General features: G+C 42.8%; 3 protein-coding genes and 3 non-coding genes across 6 annotated transcripts; 1 reads left to right on the top strand and 5 right to left on the bottom strand.

Moving 5' to 3' along the window:
* The first annotated feature begins 958 nt into the window (after positions 1 to 958).
* On the top strand, positions 959 to 8,127 carry LOC134024889 (dihydrolipoyllysine-residue succinyltransferase component of 2-oxoglutarate dehydrogenase complex, mitochondrial-like). Its single transcript, XM_062467622.1, has 15 exons — positions 959 to 1,120; positions 2,384 to 2,417; positions 2,688 to 2,730; positions 3,157 to 3,221; positions 3,316 to 3,390; positions 3,576 to 3,631; positions 3,800 to 3,908; positions 4,045 to 4,185; positions 4,458 to 4,540; positions 4,671 to 4,768; positions 4,876 to 5,006; positions 5,688 to 5,761; positions 6,280 to 6,363; positions 6,682 to 6,849; positions 7,073 to 8,127. The coding sequence occupies exons 1-15, from the start codon at positions 1,058 to 1,060 to the stop codon at positions 7,205 to 7,207; spliced, it is 1,359 nt and encodes a 452-aa protein (XP_062323606.1). The 5' UTR covers positions 959 to 1,057; the 3' UTR covers positions 7,208 to 8,127.
* Positions 8,128 to 9,617: 1,490 nt separating this feature from the next.
* LOC134024887 (leucine-rich repeat-containing protein 74A-like) lies at positions 9,618 to 15,545 on the bottom strand. The gene is made up of 13 exons (XM_062467621.1): positions 15,186 to 15,545; positions 14,641 to 14,816; positions 14,192 to 14,299; positions 13,838 to 13,931; positions 13,701 to 13,750; positions 13,396 to 13,477; positions 12,997 to 13,082; positions 12,692 to 12,886; positions 12,317 to 12,412; positions 12,023 to 12,163; positions 11,685 to 11,789; positions 11,372 to 11,457; positions 9,618 to 10,926 (listed from the first exon to the last, which is right to left on the bottom strand). The coding sequence occupies exons 1-13, from the start codon at positions 15,343 to 15,345 to the stop codon at positions 10,902 to 10,904; spliced, it is 1,404 nt and encodes a 467-aa protein (XP_062323605.1). The 5' UTR covers positions 15,346 to 15,545; the 3' UTR covers positions 9,618 to 10,901.
* A 988-nt stretch (positions 15,546 to 16,533) lies between these two features.
* Positions 16,534 to 18,656, bottom strand: rps12 (ribosomal protein S12). Its single transcript, XM_062467509.1, has 6 exons — positions 18,552 to 18,656; positions 18,381 to 18,427; positions 17,887 to 18,003; positions 17,583 to 17,685; positions 17,118 to 17,219; positions 16,534 to 16,623 (listed from the first exon to the last, which is right to left on the bottom strand). The coding sequence occupies exons 2-6, from the start codon at positions 18,392 to 18,394 to the stop codon at positions 16,561 to 16,563; spliced, it is 399 nt and encodes a 132-aa protein (XP_062323493.1). The 5' UTR covers positions 18,395 to 18,427; positions 18,552 to 18,656; the 3' UTR covers positions 16,534 to 16,560.
* LOC134025797 (small nucleolar RNA SNORD100) lies at positions 17,309 to 17,393 on the bottom strand. The gene has a single exon (XR_009931304.1). It is a non-coding gene; the product is annotated as a small nucleolar RNA SNORD100 (small nucleolar RNA).
* LOC134025796 (small nucleolar RNA SNORD100) lies at positions 17,765 to 17,848 on the bottom strand. Its single transcript, XR_009931303.1, has one exon. It is a non-coding gene; the product is annotated as a small nucleolar RNA SNORD100 (small nucleolar RNA).
* Positions 18,084 to 18,158, bottom strand: LOC134025791 (small nucleolar RNA SNORD101). Its single transcript, XR_009931298.1, has one exon. It is a non-coding gene; the product is annotated as a small nucleolar RNA SNORD101 (small nucleolar RNA).
* Positions 18,657 to 18,685: the final 29 nt, after the last annotated feature.

Raw genomic sequence — 18,685 nt, 5'->3', positions numbered from 1 at the left:
TCCCAGTTTTACATTTATAACATGATTTGCTAGTGTGCACTGCCCTCGTTAGTTATGTTTAATAAGAGGGTTTCGACTTGGAATGTACCTACCTGTTGCTCTGTGAGAAGGACGCGACATGGATGCTGGCTGTAGACGAGAATGATTCAAGTTCAACTGATCCTAACCAAAGACACATGTGAGAAAGGGGGCGTGGCCACATGTTCAGAGACACCCCGTTTTGGTTTCAACCGTTTTCATATAAAGTTTACTTTATATTGATACAAATATATTGGTAAACACTGAAATATAAAATTACAGTAGATCATACAAATGTTATCTTCTGGATGAATTGTGCATTGTATTGAGATTGTACTGAGACGTTTTCAAAGGTAAAAAAAAAAAAGATGTAGGCTATATAAAAGGTAAAGAAATTATAAGAAAATAACATCCTCCAAATACATTATCAGTTACAATTAAACAATTGCACACATTTATTTAACAGTAAAAAAAAATATTTACTCCCAGTTTTACATTTATAACATTATTTGCTAGTGTGCACTGCCCTGTTAGTTATGTGTAATAAGAGGGTTTCGACTTGAAATGTACCTACCTGTTGCTCTGTGAGAAGGACGCGACATGGATGCTGGATGTAGACAAGAATGATTCAAGTTCAACTGATCCTAACCAAAGACTCATATGAGAAAGGGGGCGTGGCCACATCGTTCAGAGACACCCCGTTTTGGTTTCAACTGTTTTCATGTAAAGTTTACTTAATATTTCCCTATTTTAGAATTAATTTGCTAACGTGATCCACATTGTGCTGCACTGTGGTTCAGTTGAGCATCAAAGTCAATTTGTGGAAGCGGCAGTTAAGTATATTGTGGGTAATGTTGAAAAATGATAGTTAATGAAGTGTTGCATTTAGAACCTTTGAATCTACCCCTTCCGTGTCTGCCCATATTGGTACATCCCATTTCCCTGCTTTGGAACCTGGCTAGCGACCGCGTTTGACACAGGGAGTTGCACTTCCCTATCGCTCTCTCTGCATCTAACCAGTACCAATACGATTGCTGCAATGCTATCACATTCACGATGTTTGTCACGGACACTTGGGCGCTCTCTTTCTGCGCTAAGTCAGGTAAGACGTAAATATAAATATAACCTCCCCAGTTGGTCATGCCCGGTACAATGACTAGGCTGAGAACAGGCCTCATCCGAACCCAAGGGCAGAATGACACCCGTCCCTTGCTAGGTACAGTAGCAAAGTAAGTGCCCTCGCTTAGCAGTCATGAAACGTTGAATTCGTGGACTCTTAATGTGTACAACTAAAGTTAGACGGCGTGCATATGGTAAGGGTGTTGTCACGCCAGGCATTTGTTTCCTAAGCTATACAGTAGCTGCTGTTCTAACACAGTCAATAGAGCTAGTCTAGTGCTGGCCGTTCTGTATCCGAGTTATAGCATGCGAGCCTACACAGTGGCTAACTAGCATTAGCTTTCGTAAAAAGCTCAGTTGTTAGCTAGTCTAGCTGAATCCAGGTCATGTGTTCACAGTGCCGAATAAATGTGAATTTCACATTAGTTAACTAGCTACCTACTAACAGTACCCTTTAGTTATTGTATACTACATTCTAGATAGGAATCTGGAGTTGAGTTAACATTGCTGTCAGGCTAGCTAGTTGGTAACCCAGTTAGACTGGCCTTTAGTGAACATGTTTTGTTTGACCACGACCAGAAATAGACCAAGTAATGTCGGGCATGTAGCTAGCTATGTTTGATGGTAGTTTGTGGGCCTTCCCTTAGTTTATTTTCACACACCCAACTAACGCTAGTAGAAACATACTTTGAAACCTTAGCTAACAACTAGTAAATCAGTGAGGCTAGGGCACAGTTCCGGTTGACACATCCAGTGAGCACAAATTCACAACCTTATCTTCAAAAGGCAGTCGAGCTAAATGTTAGCGGGGGACTGGGGACTTGTTGAAATTGTAAGCAATTCTGCTGGACTTGGAACTACTTGTCCCTGGTCAACAGGAATCAGTGGCTGACTGGCTGGCTACTGTGCTATTGAACTCCTGTGATACTTTTCAAAGATGTCTGGAACATGTTGTATATTTCTGTTGATATAAGTAACTGCCCCTTGAATACGTTGCTTCAATCCATTCACAGTGTATCTTTTTGATATTGTCATTATTTTCCTTAAAACTGTGGTCAAACATTGCATATTAACCTCTGTTTGGATCCCTCTATCTAAAATGTTCCAAAATCTTTTTCTTTGAATTCTTTGTTGCGGGAGATGAAGAAAAGCACCCTGAGTTGAATCAGCTACGCTGAATAAACTATTGAGTTGGGTGATGAATTAAATCAATACTCATATCTTTCTTTATTCTTCTTAATTTCAGGGAAATGGTGTACTGGTACGAAGGAGTGCATCAGGTGAGTGGACTAATGCAAGATCTAAGGCCTTGTTCCCTCATTATAAATAAGAATGCCCCCTCGACTGTGTGAATCACAAAAGATGACAATGCCCTTTGAGTAGCCAAGGTTGATGAAGGACCGTGTAAGTGGTTAAGCACACCCATCACTGGGATGCTTCTCCTATGCCACACGCCCTCAAGGAGAGAGACTCAACAATCGCCACTGTTGTTCCACTGCTAAACAATCCCCTCTTCTTCTCTCTCTCCCTCCCTCATTCTTTCCTTCAAGGCCTTTCCGCCTCCAACCGTCTTGTTTACAGGAATGGCCAGCCGTAAGTGCTCGTCCGCATCCGTTTATCATTGGATGGTTTTATTTCGTGTGCGTCTAGAAACACTTGAGGAGGTTATGATGTCAGAACAAAATTGTATACCTTTTAGAATTTGAGCACCATTTATGGAAGATCTAGACAATAGCCGTTTGAGGTCTTGAAATGTAAACATCAATACTTGCTTAGTGTAGAGATACAATGGTTACATCAGTAATGTTATTCTTCATTCATTTGGATTGCTTTCAACACACAGCAATTCAACACTTTCTAAAGCAATACAGCTATGTCACGCAATTGTGTAGACATGTAATTCATCGCAATGTGTAACTTGGACTCTAAAGCTCTTTTTTGAACTCCCATTTTTCATGGTGTAAATTAAATGTAAATTTTTTGTGTTCAACTGTTAAACAAACACCTTTTCCTTCCCAGATGTGATTCCAAGTCAGCAGTCAATGTCTTCCAAATGCGATACTTCAAGACATCTCCAGTACGCAGTAAGCATGGGCAAATCCCCTGTCATCTGTAACTCTCAAAGCTGTGGCTCCGAATGTCATCAGACTATCATCCGTGTCCGTCTTGTTTGAACAGGAGACGAAGTTGTCACCGTCAACACCCCAGCGTTTGCTGAGTCCGTCACAGAGGGGGATGTGAGGTGGGAAAAAGGTATGTTACATGAGACGGAAGGAATGGCGGGTTAGATGCACATTTTGTAGTGACTGAACGAATCAGTATAACAGCTATCGGTTTACATGGTGTAGGCTGTAGACAAATATACATGCAAATGCAGAACATACGAAAACAAATGTCTACGTAGTAATGCATGTGTGGGGACATTTTGTCATCTTCAGCTGTTGGGGACTCCGTGAGTGAGGATGAGGTGGTGTGTGAAATTGAGACGGACAAGGTATGACTCGGAAAATGACGCTTTCCCTCAAAGAAGTGAAAATATGGATAGATGTTATGGATCCAACCAGTGCTACCGCTCACATAAATTGCAATGGCTTTTGGCTGCTTTGATGGTTTGTACTGACGGTGAGTGCAGTGTGTCATCGTTTGTGTTGTTCCCCCTCAGACCTCAGTGCAGGTACCCTCTCCTGCAGCCGGAGTCATTGAGGCTCTCCTGGTGCCCGACGGAGGGAGAGTTGAAGGAGGAAACCCCCTCTTCAAACTCCGGAAAGGAGGTATGGGGCCTCTCATCCTGACCCCCCCTCCCCCCTTTCTTTAAGGGATTTCTCTGGAGATAGTCTTTCATTTCGGGGCCAAAAAAAGGGGACGTAAATATATTTAGGTCATTTTCGTTTCCTCTCTTGTCCTTAGCCGGTGCTGCCAAAGCTGCTGCCTCAGCAGAAGCCCCTGTGGCCGCTGCAGCCCCTCCTCCTCCAGCATCGCCACCTCCCACCCCCGCCGCCATGCCCCCCGTCCCCCCCGTGCCAGGACAAGCCATGGAAGCCAAACCTGGTACGTCATCTGCTCCACGGTCATAAACCCGCTTTGAAACTTGAGTCGTGTTTGGTTTGGCACGCCCCAGTGTGACGAAGCCGTAGCACCTCAGTAGAACATCTTTCAGCATCACCGAAGACATGTCTTCAAACAGCATTTACACTCACATACACCTTCCTTAAATGCCAATTGGAATAATAATCGTTGCTGAATGTAGATTTAGTACATTCAAAATTCTTATTAGCAATATATATGTCTGAGTAGCTCACTGTGTGTGTGTGTGTTTATAGTTTCTGCTGTCAAGCCTACTGCACCTCGAGCTGCACCAACCCCTCCCACAGCGGTGCCCACAGGAGCCAGGACAGAAAGCAGGGTAGGAGCTTTACCTCATCCGTCCAAAAACCCACCGACACATCCACAGCCTCGTGCTAACATTCCACTCAACCATGGTTCCTCACCGGAGCGACACGTTGCAAATGTGTAGTTCTCTTTATCGCCACCAGGTGAAGATGAACCGCATGAGGCTGAGAATCGCCCAGAGGCTTAAGGAGGCCCAGAACACCTGTGCCATGCTGACCACTTTTAATGAGGTGGACATGAGGTATGACATTCCATCGTTTTATACGGTGGGAAATTGCGCTATGGTCATTCAAATGACCCCTTTATGTGTGTGTTTTTCAAGAACTGCCTTTCAATTCCCTCCCCAAGCAACATCCAGGACCTTAGAACCCTCCACAAAGACGCTTTCCTAAAGAAACACAACATCAAACTTGGCTTCATGTCTGCGTTTGTCAAAGCTGCAGCCCACGCCTTGATGGACCAGCCGTCTGTTAATGCTGGTAAGCTTCGACCACCAAAGAATCCCCTTTTTCAGAATGGGTTTTATTCACCATAAAAGTTTGCACAGACAAGGAATTTGCTTTGGCAGGAAGGTGCAAACATTAAACATATAGGAATCCAAAATTTAAATATGAGGACTAACTATACTAAGGGTACATAACTAGCAAACTAAGGGTACATAACTAGCAATGGAATTAGATTAAAATAAACTATACAATATAAAATAGAATATAAGTAGCAGTAATTTACAATATAAAAATACAAATATTACAAAAAATACAAATGGTACAGGATTGTATTGTCCAGTGCAAAAAGCAGTGTTGTTTTAAGGGCATTTAGTCATGAAGTCAGTGTGAACCCCTGGCCTTATTGAAGAGGCCAACAGCGGAAGGGAAGAAGCTGTTTTTGTGGCGTGTGGTATTGGTTCTGATGGACCGCAGCCTTCTGCCGGAGGGGAACCCCAACAGCTCATATTGTATGTGTTATAAAGGCCAAACAACCAGATTTTTGCCCCTTGCCTCCAACAAACATATGTTTCAGTGGTTACGTTTTCAGTTTATTTCCATTTATTGTATCTTTAACTAGGGAGTTAGACTTAGCAAGTCAAATTGTGTGATTTCAATATCCTTTGTTTAAGCTTGCCATATTAAACTTCATCATGTTGTTTTTTCCTTTTCCAGTCATCGATGATTCAACCAAAGAGATAGTGTACAGGGATTACGTAGACATCAGTGTGGCTGTGTCGACTCCAAAGGTGAGACTTATTGGCTACCTGACCTAGACAGGCAAGGACACCTTGCTGTGTCTTGTTAGCCTGGCGATCAGCCACATCATTTCCCCAATGCTTACTAGTTCTGGGACCTCTCAGTACATTTTTGATATTCAAGGAGTGCAGACCAACATGCCTTAGGACGTGATTGGATTGGTACAACCAATCAGAGTAATGAAATGTAATCCTGGTTGTTTACGACTTTGTACAGTCATTGTATTAAACCCGCCCCATGTCCAATCAACGGTTGTGATTGGCCCGGCACTTTTCATGCCAGAGAGAAATCTGTTTGTATGGGAGGGTGGCCAGAGCCACCTGCCAGAGCGAATAAACCACAAGTTAACAGATTGGTCAAGTTCCCAGGCTAGTGTCTTGTTTCTTTCCCCCGAAATTGCTGCCATAAATGTTGTATGTAGGAAGCCTTGCAAAAAGCTTGCATTTTGTAAATTATTTTGTAAAAAAAAAAAGCTTTTTATACAAACTTATTTTTCACAACCTTTCAGGGACTTGTGGTACCTGTGATTCGCGGCGTAGAAACAATGAACTTCGCTGACATCGAGAAAACCATTAATGGATTGGGAGAAAAGGTACGATGTTCTATTTACTCGGATGGATGGTGACAGTACAGAGCTGAGTTACACAACCCTATGATCATCGGCTGTGCTGGTTCAACAGTCAAGTCAATCTTTGCTGAACCGTAGCAGTCATTTTGGAAACAGTGTTTTTACCCTGTGTTTCGGCAGTTGTACAGCTGTGTTCATGGGAAATACTTTTCTCATGCTTGCTTCTCTGTTATCTGAGAGGCCTTAATTGGCCTGATTTTGGCAAACTCTGGAAACTGCAGTTTTGCCGACAGGTCAAACCCATGAATACAAACCTGTTAAGATAAGTTACCTTTTTCTCAGGCTCGCAAGAACGAACTAGCCGTGGAGGATATGGACGGAGGCACGTTCACCATCAGTAACGGCGGTGTTTTTGGATCCATGTTCGGCACACCCATCATCAACCCTCCCCAGTCTGCAATCTTGGGCATGCATGGCATCTTCGAGAGGCCAGTGGCCATAGGGGGCAAGGTAGGTCACGATGAGGGGTAATGAAACAAAAACTTGACAGGTTCAATTATATAAATGCTTTATGTCCGTAAAATCTGTGTAGTGTGTGGGTATTTTAAACCTGAAATAACAGTGTAGGAGTCAAAGAATGCAACCCGAATTCCAGATGTTATTAAAGCTGTTAAACCAAATTCAAGTTGTTCTTATTAACAAATGTTCTTTATTTTTCTTCTCTCCATGGCAGGTGGAGATCCGGCCCATGATGTACGTAGCACTGACATATGACCACCGTCTCGTTGACGGCAGAGAGGCCGTTACCTTCCTACGCAAGATTAAGTCGGTGGTAGAGGACCCACGCGTGCTGCTTCTTGATATGTGATTTCCTGGCCCCGAAAAGTCTATTTAAAGATGTCATTGATATATATAAAACTGCATCCCCTTTATTTAAAACAAACACACACTATATTCTACATTTTTCTGTGTAAGTGACGAAAGGGGGGAGCGGATGACACTTTTAGGGACTGTTTCCTAAACGCAGTTTGTCACTTCAATAGTAGTCATTTCAATTCCAGGACCTAAAGGAATCTGGGTATGGAATTTCACCCCAAAATATGGGAAATTGTTGTTGTGCAAAGTTCATGAGATGATGCCCAGTTTTCTGATTTGTTACCCATCATGTTATTGTCATTTAAATGCTATTTTACAGTGTATACCTCTCTTATCCAAAGCTCATGTTGAACTCCAAATGCCATTTACACATCCACTTGAAGAGGCTTTTAATTGTTTTATAGTGATTTAGCCAAAACTGGTGCTCAATTAGATATATGAAGGCCATGGACCATTTATATGATTGTCCTTTGTCATGGTTGTGTAATCAAACATGTCTACACACCACTTAGTCTGTCAGTCTATCCTTCTCGTAGTATACAACACACTAGGTTCTCTAAGAAGGAGAGAAGTGGGCGGAACTAGCTGCCACAACACTTTTGCGAACTGATCTGTCATTGTGTCTCCTACGGCCACTGTACCGTCTTCTGCTTTTGAGACAGTGGCCACAGAAGACAGACGTTTTTGATAAATGCACTGTTTGTTTGTTTTTGTTCTCTTCAATGTAATGGACAACATGCAAGACCAGACTTTTTGTTGTTGTCGTATTAACAACTCTTGGGGAGTAGTTTTCAAGACGCACAATTTAGCAGTATGTACTGTTTTTCATGAGCTCATCACTGCAATATACAAAATGTGTATATTTAAAGAAAATGTTTTAAAGCAGTATAAACAACATAAGTTTTATGTAAACTACTGTATCTTTGTTCCTTATTCTTAACGTTCTAGTTCTGACAGGTTTCTGAAAGGTCATTTCCTTTGGTTGCTGTTAAGTAAAAAAAAAAAAAACAAAGTCTTACACAAGACAAACCATACCTTATTGTCTGCATAAGCCAGAACATTTTGTTCCATATGTAGCCATAGCAGCCACAACCACTCAGTTGGACTTCTTCCAGAACAAACCTAAGCCAAAAACGGGTCTTCAAAGCTAATTAGATAGCCTAGCGCACCACTCTCTCGGAGGAGAGGAATAATAGGATCACATCGAACAGTCTTAAGGGTTGCTTGGCCCTTCCACCCACTCCACGGATACTGCCTGGAGTGCGTGCAGCTGCGTACAAACCCCTCCACTCTTTCTGTTTACTTTAATAATCATGGGGTACAATGGGTGCTAACGTTCGTCTTTGTTTCTCTGCCAGCACCTACACAAATGTCTGAACAACACCATTTGGAGCAAAAACATGGGATTCATTATGAGAACACAAAAAAGACACCCTGAACATTAGATTAACATAAGAATACAGGGGGTCCTAATGGGCATGAATACACTGAACAATAACAAGGGTTCTTTAATTTAATTATTTACTTTTATTGCCACTCAAGATTCCATTAGCGCTATCGAGATAATGCTAATTTGGTGAGTGCACTGCAAGGTGCATAGATATCTGAGGGGGTTTTTTTGTTGGGTGTTTTTTGTTTTCGTCTTGAAAATTTGGCCCAACATGTGAATAACCAATGAGTTCGTTCAATAAGATGGAGCCTTCAAGTCTTTGTTTTCATTCAGATGAAAGATATTCCATTAGAAATAGGCAAATAGATATTTGTTTTTATTAAGCCACATCAGAGGGATCATTTACCTAAATTATTCCGGGTTTTTTTGTAACAAGCTTAGTCAGTTTAGGGTGATCTTAGTGTTTGCTCAACATCTTAAACTCACACCACTAAGTCATAACTTTGAGATTATAGCATTTTGTCCCAACCACTGGGATATTAGGGAACATATTAATGGCCCATGGTAATATGACGCCTCAAATTGTAAATAAAACATTGGTAATTGGTCTGGGTGTTGTGGACCCAAGATTTAAAAATAGAAAAGTATTTCCTGATTATACCATGGCTGCCATAACTCATGTCCCTAACAAGAACGTTTGAAGAAATACAAATATATGTTTTGGTCCATATTGACCCTTGGTGACAAATTTCAAATGTTACAATGATACTTTGAAATTCTGTTAAAATCTTTTTTCTCATCTCTCAAACCATCAACCTGGAATGATATAAATGTAAAGTATGAGCACTTGTTTGAATCTTACACCACAAATGACATGGAACAGGTCTGTTTTAGTTTATCTAAGGCACTGGTACCAGGGTACCCAGGAATAAGTCTTAGTCTGTGAGTGAGTGAGGGTGCATAAAAAATGCACACTCTGTTCAAGATTTAGGCATAACTCTGGCGATTATGCACATCATTTCTGACTTTAATTTGATATGAGACTTCTGTAGGATTTGCTACAATACAAAATGCATTTAGATCACCAGTAAGTTTGAATAAGGATGGAGAACAATTTCCAAATAATACATTTTGGAAAGGGGACAAACACCTTTGAACCTGATTTCTCATATGGCAGTCCAACAGCAAATGGACCAAATCAATGGGATAAAAGCACTTTGTGAAAAAGTGGCAACGCTCCAACCATTATTACAGCTGAAAACACCCAGATGTCACATCAAACATCATGATAAGCACACAGCCAGAAGGACTTCAGCAACTCTAGCTTATGTGATGACACTCAATAGTGTGGGTCAACCAGAGACACAATGATACAGTCGTGTAATTAAGTGTTCATTTAGGTTGTGTAGTTAATTTCATGATTGGGTCAAATTTTACACAGGTGATCCTCATAAGTTATATGTGTCTATTGTCCATTACTTGGAAAGTACAGGGGACTAAAAAAAGACATTGTCTCCATCTGTGACCATCAAAAAGCTTGTAAATCCTCAAGGCTTAAATGGGCAAAGGCTAGGTGTGATTACCAGAAGGTGAGACCAAGGTCGACACCTGCCCATCTGCTGATTTAGTGAGCTTCATCCCTCCTGGCTACCTATAGCAGAGTCCTCATAAGTCTCTCCCGTCATAAACACACTTTGAGACTCAATCGGCAACATCCCCTCACTGCCGCTCTATTGCAGTGCTTGCATAAGTAATGCTCTGCATGCATATTCAAGGCTTGTCGATTTCTTTTTACGGTTCGTCTCACAAAGCAAGCCAACGTGAACGGCTGGCTGCATCTGGCGCTATTCTTCCTCCCCTTACGCCGCCTTTGATATGGAACCGGCAAGGTCTCCTTCCTTTCTTCCTCGTTTGTGTTTTGTTGTCATACCAGAAGATTAATTCTGGACGGTAGAATGGCGACACGGAGACACAGCCCCCCCCCCCCCCCCCCCCCCCCGGCGCTGCCGGCAGAGACGATGCGGTCCTGCAGCTGGGCGGGGGTGAAAGGTCAACGTATTCATGGGTGGGGAAATTGGGTCAGCCGGGATATGGGGCCGCTCTCAAGTGTTTGTGCTCAGAGCCTGGATCGCAGTGATTCGGCGATCAATTCTGGGGATATTGGGCGATGGCGTGAAACAATACACGCTACACCTGAGGCTTTTCACTGGGGTTTATTCGGGTTATCTTTTGTCTCCCTCCAAAAGTCTCCAGGCAGCTCCTTCACTCCCCCAGTGTCCCACTGCCGCACTCCTAACTATGATGGCTGCTCAGCGAACTGACTGTGAATAACAGAAAAGGGATGGGGACAGAGTTGTGTTTGCGGCAGTCAGTGCCAGGGCTGGCCCGACCCAATAAACAAACTAAACATTTGTTTAGGGCTCTGCGATTGGTTCGGGCTCCCCCCCCAAAAAAATCATTTGTAAAAAATAAAGAAATAACGTTTTGCCAATCAATGGGCCCCATACACTATTTTTGTGAATAGCCCCCAAAACCTTAGGGCCGGCCCTTGTCAGCGCCAAATGTGTTCTGCTCTATCGGTATAGTTTATATATAGTATAGTTTATATACTGGATATGGATCCAGAATTGCTGGCAAACGTTTTAGCAGAGAGGGCAAAACATAAAACAAAAAATGAACAGTCCCTAATCTCTCTTCAGACAACACTATATCTTCCATAGCTCAGTCCAATTCCATTGGGCAATGCACTTTCACCATCAGACTCACCTATAATTGATTTTGCCTGTGCATTCCATGTCAAAGTTTTGGATCAGCCACTCGAGCTGGTGCTTATCCAGAAGTATGCCAGCTTGCTGTAAGACATGACAGAATGGTAATACATGCGGTTCATCAGTCTTTGGATTTTATGCCACGACTTTGATGTGAAAGGTCCTATTGCTATGTTGCACAATTCTGTATGTTCACACAAGTACGTAAGTACTGTCTATAGGTCCATCAACAATGAAGGCTAACCTATGTGGAACCCATCAAACCAATTAGATGAGCTTTTATCATAGAAGGTTGTGGAGTAGTTTCGTACCTGTGCAGCTTTCCTAAAGTCTGAGTTAGACACCTGCATTGTTCCCTCGTTATCCAACGTCTGGAAGAAATCCATAAAACTTTCCTTCCTCTCATCCAGGTAGCCCTACAAAATACACATTTCACAGGGATAATCTATTGTTTATATTTACATATCAGTTGTTTTTATTAGTTTGATTCGTTTTGAATAGCATAACGCCACATGGACAGCGATGTCAACTTCCGTCTCACTACCAAGCTTAGAAACTAGTCTTTAGAAGTGAAAACCTTTGGTGTGTGCATTGTGTTAAAACAGAGGGCTAAAAGCAAACAAGTCTTTAATGTGAACACAACCCTGACCTGGAAGATCTTGAGGGCATCTGAGGGCTTCTTATTCCTGGTAATGGACCCGCTCACTCCCTGGTACTGGACCACCAGAGTTGAGTGGTCCTGAAGGATCGTGTCTAGCAGCTCCACAAACTGCTCATTCACCAGCACAGTCTACACACACACACACACACACAAATACAGTGCATATGAGCACACATGAATACACGTAGTACATAGTACCATCACTCACACACACACAATATGGGCACTGCGCATACACACAAATCGATTTCCCAGTGCAGAAATGAAAGGGAATGTGCTCACTGAGATGTTGACCTCCTCCAGGGCTGATTTGGGGTTGTTCTTCATGGAGGTGAGCAAAGCCAAAGCTCCAACTTTTGTTATGGGGTTAGAGGCCATCTTCAGAGGGGGGAAATAGAGAATCATGGAGGGGGGAAAAAAAACTTGTGAAATCGAAAGAGCTCTGAAACACACAAAGCTTTCACCTTCCTGATATTGCAATGAAATGCTAGCAATTGTAATTCTATTATCCCATCCAATCACACACCAGTTTCAGGTGTTGAGACAATATTGTCAGTTAGGCCTTTCCACCTTCCACAATCCAGCTCAAACTCTGGTTCCCTCCCCTCCACCCACACCACATGACCCAGCCACCCATGTTAGTCCTGACCCACCCACCCGTAAGACCCTGAGGCTGTCGTTGGCGGCGAGGCCCTGGAAGAGCACCCGGGTGCCCTCGTCGCTGATGCGGTTGCTGCTGACATCCAGCAGCACCAGGGTGTTGTTGTGGTATAAGGCCTCGCCCAGAGCCTGGGCCCCGACATTGCCGAAGCCATTGTAGGACAAGTCCAGCTGCTTCAGGGTCACGTTCACCTGGAGCAGTGGTAGAGGAGAGGGGTCGAAGGTCCAACGTGAGGAGCGCAGCAGGCAAGTGACTGAGGAACCTCAGTGTTTGAGCAGGTGTGAGAGTGTGCGTGTCTGACCTTCAGACCAGCACACAGGGCCACAGCTCCACTCATCCTCAGGTGGTTCCAGCTCAGGTCCAGTGTCTCTATTCCCTCATTGTTGCCTAAGAGAGAACTTTCATCAAAAATCTGAAATCCACTAACTGAAATCTCCATGAATTGCTGTCCACAGAATGTATATATGGACATGGGCTTTGAGTTGGGATGTATTAAGCAGCGTCTATTCCATTTTCTGTAACATGACATGATTTACTTTGTGGCATTGGTGGAGGCCTCCATTTTGTAAATGGAAACGTGAGGTAAACCAAACAAATTGCCATACTCATTTAGAAACAGAAGTGAGCAAACACTTGTGTATTTGAGAGGAAACCAATACAAACAGATGCTACTCTTGACCACAGTGAGCAGCCATCTTACCCAACATCTGTCCAAGATAATGTCCTCCCTTTTCACACAACTGGTTGTGACTCAGGACCAATTCCTTCACCCTGTAGTTGTTCTAGTGAGAAATAAATTGTAGTGGAGCAGGGTGGTTACTTAACTTAATGATTGGGTATGAGCTTGAAATTAGTTTGAGTCCTTTGATATCAATCAATAAGTGGCTCAATCTAAGAGGAAACTTCCTTTTGTGTTGCTTTAAAATGGAAAAGAACCTACAGAGGTTTATAGCCATGCTATTCTCTACAGTGTTTATAAGTCCTGTAACACTAAAATGGGCTCACGGCAAAAGCTTCTGCAAATGTTCTGGCATCTTCATCGACGAACCCGTTTCCTGGTGTGCAAGGAGGAGCGATAGCTTGAGGAATCATTCTTCAGTTTTTAAGTTTTAGTCCAGATCTCGCACTTATTATCACCTCACCTGACATTTTCAGTGATTTGATGGAAACATTTTCTGCCAGCAATTTGGTGATGCATTTAACTCCCTTGGACTGAAGATGGTTGTTGGACAGATTCTGGAACAATGAATTTTCATACATTGTTAGAACAAACTAACATATTTGTTGCCATCTAGTGGAGTAAATAAAGATCACTGCATTACATAACCAACCTGTGAACAATGTAGTTACTTTCCTTCATGTTGTTTTATATTATTCAAATCAAAATCCAAAGTGTATAACAAATGCCTAGTGTGCAGGATGAATATTTGGAAAATTAAATTGCTTTCTATTTCTTCCCCCAATATGAATATGTAAAAAATTCTAAGGGATGGTACCACACTCTGGATGGTGAAGTTCTCATTCAGCATCTCCATGAGGTAGTGCGTTCCCTCTGCCTGCAGGAAGTTATCCTCCAGCTCCAGATGGATGACATCAAGGTCAGACTGGAAAGACACAAGGTCACTTTGGCAACCAGTCCAACCAACGCTAAAAGCTCAGATAAGGTCGCTGTATGCTTAGGCCGTATCCCAGGAAAAGAAACCATGATCACCATACCAGTTAGATATCTACTTACATATCCAGTTATACACACTTTTGTTTTATTTTTTATCGAACTAAACATTGTATTGCCCCAAGTACTGGTCATTAAATACCTTCTACTAATCAGATGACCACAGCTTAGTCCACTTGTACCTTTATCAATAAATCAAGATGCCACTCAGTGGCATTTTCCATACGAGAAGGAACCCCAAACCCATGCTTAAATGTTCTAGTGGCCTCCTACCACCAGGGCGATAGCCAGGGCTTTGGCCCCTAGGGGTCCCAGGCCATGGTGGTTCAGGTTGAGGGTGGAGTTGCCCAGCCGGCGCAGGTAGAAGGAGGCAGGCACGGCACCACACAGCTGGCAGGCCTGGAGGTAGAGCTCAGTGGGAGTGACCCGTCTGGCCCTCTGGTCTGTATCTGAAGAAGAGCAGGAGAAGATAGAGGTTGAGGGCAGTTAAAATCAGCTTGGTTCAAGGAGCCTGACTGCACCTTACAGTTCATCATCCCACAGAGTAAAATGTAGATGTGTTGTTTTCAGTTGGAGGAAATTGCATTTTTTGGGTTAATTTTATTTTTGCTATCCTTTAGGATCTACTCACTTATAAATTAAGTCAAGCTATGTTAGCGTTACAATGCTTAAGACAAAACAAGTGTCCAGAAGCAAAATATTTAAATTCACAAGAAGAATCACCTGGTTTACCATCTGGTCTTCTATAGTATCATATATTGACATTTACATTCAATTCTAAATGCACTCAGTTTCATGTTATGTCAGCTTCATGGTACCATCAGCTTCCAGGTCAGTGTCCCAATCAGCATCACTGTCGATCTCTTCCACTTGGGTTGAAGTGGGGCTGTCCTCCTGCTCAGTGGCCTCTGGGGACAGGTCTGATGGTGCTGTTGTCTCTTCTTCCTCACTGGGTTGTGCCTCCTCGTAGTCAGACATTGCACTGACCTTCAGAACTTTCCTGAAACCTCACTGAAAGCTAGCAACCACAGGGACTTTGGGTTGGTAAGCCAACACTTGGAACTAAATGAATTTGCATGCAAATGTGAATCAATAGTATAAAATAGTGTGAAATGGGTATACTTAAAACTACTATAAAAAAAATCACTAAAATGTCAATTTGAAAGCTGTGATACTAAGGTAGTTTCTAGGTATACAGTGACAAGTAGTTCTAAATCATTTTGGAACGTAAATTATTGAGTAACAATGAAACAATAGAACCACATTGAAGCATCACAAAAGCTTTGTCTTTTACATGTCTTACAGTCTACTAGATCAGTGTTTCCCAACTTTTTCCAGTCAAGGCACCCTTAGACACTACATTTTGTGGCACCCCCACACCCTGAGCTGAGTGCCCACTAATGTCAGTCGACTCATCCAGCTGCAAGGAAAATTAGTTGAAGGACTTTTACACGACACCCCTGCTCTCGTCAGACGGCACCCAGGTTGGGAAACACTGTACTAGATAGCCTACAGTTCTGCCTGTATAGCATGCAGTTAAAGTTGCTGCAATATTGAGGACTGAAGACAACCCTTTCTAAATTCTCTTGTAATTTCTATTTTTCATGATTTGGTCAATCAAATCACTGCAAAAGGGGATATTTTAATAAAAATGTGTAGTTTCCTTCCATTTCTTGAGCCACCACATCAATGCTTTCCCACAAAAAGCTTATTTTCACATCTGACCAGAATGAACTTACCTTTCTGATCCTGCAGACCATTTGATGTTGGTTCTTTGGTGGATTGCAGAAGTCTACTACATATGGATCATAGCACTTAAAGATACCAGGTCTTGCACAGAAACATAACATTTTCCTGCATTAAATTTCAGCGGGCTCATCATAGAACACTTGAATTTTAAGTATTCACTTCCAGGGCTGGGACACTTGTTGGGGCAGAATCACACTATAAAGGATGGTTCCCTGCAGAGCCACTGCTCTGACTACACACACTTACCCTTGTAAGTGCATGTAGTCAGTGTACGTTTCTAGGCTGTTGCTGACAGGAGGATCCCACCTCTTGATGTGCTGCATGCTTTACCTTTTGCTCTACTGACCCAACCTACAGGACACCTGAAATACAGGTCAGGTTCCAAACACATGATTAAAACATGACACAAACAGCAGATCCTTTTCCAAAAACTTTATTGACACCTCATTTCTTGGCTTTGAAGTACTCCTCAATGACATCCTTGGCTTGAGACTCCTTGCCATAGTCCTGCACACAAGAGGAAGTTACATTAATATTGTCCTCGGTGATAAACACTGCAGAAGCTGAACACTTAGTCCAAGATGAAACACCTTCGTGCCATTAGACCAATTTAAAAACAGACACGCTCCAATAAAGGGGACATTCAATCTCAGGTAAAGGTCAGTTCTAATCATTTAGTCAATGTAGCCATTATTTGGGACCCCAGACACCAGTGGTGGGTGGCGGGGCTCGTACTCTGGCATACAGTCTTGCCAAGTGTTCATCAACAGCAGCTGCTGGCACGGACAGCCAGCACCTGCACTCGACTGGCAACATAAACCCAACTGCCCTCAAGTGAGGTGATCTCCCACTCCCCTGATCTGTGACTTAATCACTCAACAACCCTTCAACACCAAATCTTGACGGTTAGATACACAGGTTGGACATTAACCATGAAATAGTACCAAGATCAAATGAACTTGATACCACAAAAATCCCAGCTCTTAGCGCAAGAAATGTACCTTGATCACGACACAGCTGCAGCCCACAACCTTACGGGGTTTGCCCTCACGGTCGATCTTGCAAAGACCGACCCATTCGCCAAGCTTCTTGTTGTCATCAACCTGGTCCAAGACAAGGGAGAACATGGCCAATCAATGTTAAGTTATCATTTAAAAGTAGTCATTTTTGACGTGTAATTTTACACGTCATCTGTATCTCAGACAATGAATTGGGTAACGATGGCAGTATCCTCATAATATTCAGTAGAGGGAGCCAAAATAATCATCACTGATACAGAACTATAAACCTTCTCATACAATAGTATCCCAAAACTGCATTGACAGTGCATTGTCGATTTCAGCAGTAGACAAGTGCAAATGGATTGATGCATACTTCATGTTGTCAGAATTCAATAATCAAAATCAAGCACCATTTTCATGCGCCCAACTTCCCTTACACCAGACAGACACCCATAAATAATTCACCTTGATGAGGTTGATCTGATGCTCGGCGCAAAGGGCTTCCACCAGCTTTACATACATGGGCTCATCACAGTTGGCCGCAAGGACGCAGAGATGAGCCTGGCGCCTGAGGAGGACTCATTGTTAGAAACTAGACCAACAGGTTACAAATTATATTCTTCACCTGCTTTGATAAGGCGCATCATAGTATCTCAGACATTTATTGGGTAACGATGGCGATTCTCCTCACGGGATTCAGTAGAGGGAGCCAAACTATCATCACTGATACTATAAAACAAGTGTAACTTATTAAGGTCAGGCTGCTCACTTGTCCAGTGCCTTGGCTGCCTCGCGAATACCGCGAGCCAGACCATCGTGGATGAGTGCGGTCTTGAGCACTTCTGGGAGTGCGGTGTTGACATCCATCACACCTCCGGCTGCGACGCTAGAGGAGCAATGAGAATTGTCAGCCGTGCATGCTAAATCATGGATCACGCGTTGGGGGAGTAAGGAGGTTATCCTTTGGCGTGTCAGACAAGGAGTTTCACTCATTGAGAGTGAAGGGGTATCCGACTAAAGAAAGTAAGTCATCATTCATACGCCGAACATGTGTAAGTGTGCTAGTTAACCCGGTGCACATGGATTCGCTGATTACAATAAACATTATTGTTCTGGAACAATGCCTTGCTACACAATACCAAGTCCCGGTAACCAACTACTTAACGTTTATCAAACTGAAACTTAACAGCTACTAGATTAACTTCAGCCACATTACGAGGTGTAAGGTAGTTAGCCATCGATGTATAATCAAGTCATGCTCACCCTTCCTCGGCCATTGTAAATTAGCGATGGATGATGAACCTAAACTTCTGAAATAAGGACGAAACACAAAAAATAAATTGTTGTTCATGATAACACGGTCGTTTTTGTGACATTATATCAAAGGATGTTACAAAAATCGCGTAGATTTGATTAGATGCTGTAAGAACCCACCCAAACCTCCTCTCGGACAGCGGGTAAAGAGGACGTCATACGGTAGCGACATTCATTTAATACCAAAAGGACCCATACAAACAGAAATACCGGCCGCAAATATGCCTGTTGGATAATGAGATAGTTTTGCGTAA

The sequence above is a fragment of the Osmerus eperlanus genome, chromosome 8, assembly GCF_963692335.1.
Source record: "Osmerus eperlanus chromosome 8, fOsmEpe2.1, whole genome shotgun sequence".
Taxonomy (NCBI): Eukaryota; Metazoa; Chordata; class Actinopteri; order Osmeriformes; family Osmeridae; genus Osmerus; species Osmerus eperlanus.
The sequence above is the reverse complement of the archived record's forward strand: the minus strand, read 5'-3'. Positions and strand labels throughout refer to the sequence as shown.

What these genes read in the sequence shown, in the direction of transcription:
- LOC134024889 (XM_062467622.1), top strand. Translation starts at nt 1,058, where the DNA reads ATGCTATCACATTCACGATGTTTGTCACGGACACTTGGGCGCTCTCTT. An exon ending in GTTTACAGGAATGGCCAGCC is followed by an intron (nt 2,731 to 3,156) that starts GTAAGTGCTCGT and finishes TTTCCTTCCCAG; the next exon opens with ATGTGATTCCAAGTCAGCAG. An exon ending in CAGTGGCCATAGGGGGCAAG is followed by an intron (nt 6,850 to 7,072) that starts GTAGGTCACGAT and finishes TCTCCATGGCAG; the next exon opens with GTGGAGATCCGGCCCATGAT.
- LOC134024887 (XM_062467621.1), bottom strand. Translation starts at nt 15,345, where the DNA reads ATGTCTGACTACGAGGAGGCACAACCCAGTGAGGAAGAAGAGACAACA. An exon ending in TGGAGGAGGTCAACATCTCA is followed by an intron (nt 12,164 to 12,316) that starts GTGAGCACATTC and finishes GTGTGTGTGTAG; the next exon opens with ACTGTGCTGGTGAATGAGCA. An exon ending in ACTTTAGGAAAGCTGCACAG is followed by an intron (nt 11,458 to 11,684) that starts GTACGAAACTAC and finishes CATGTCTTACAG; the next exon opens with CAAGCTGGCATACTTCTGGA.
- rps12 (XM_062467509.1), bottom strand. An exon ending in ATCAGATCAACCTCATCAAG is followed by an intron (nt 17,220 to 17,582) that starts GTGAATTATTTA and finishes GTCTTGGACCAG; the next exon opens with GTTGATGACAACAAGAAGCT. An exon ending in GCAGCTGTGTCGTGATCAAG is followed by an intron (nt 16,624 to 17,117) that starts GTACATTTCTTG and finishes TCTTGTGTGCAG; the next exon opens with GACTATGGCAAGGAGTCTCA.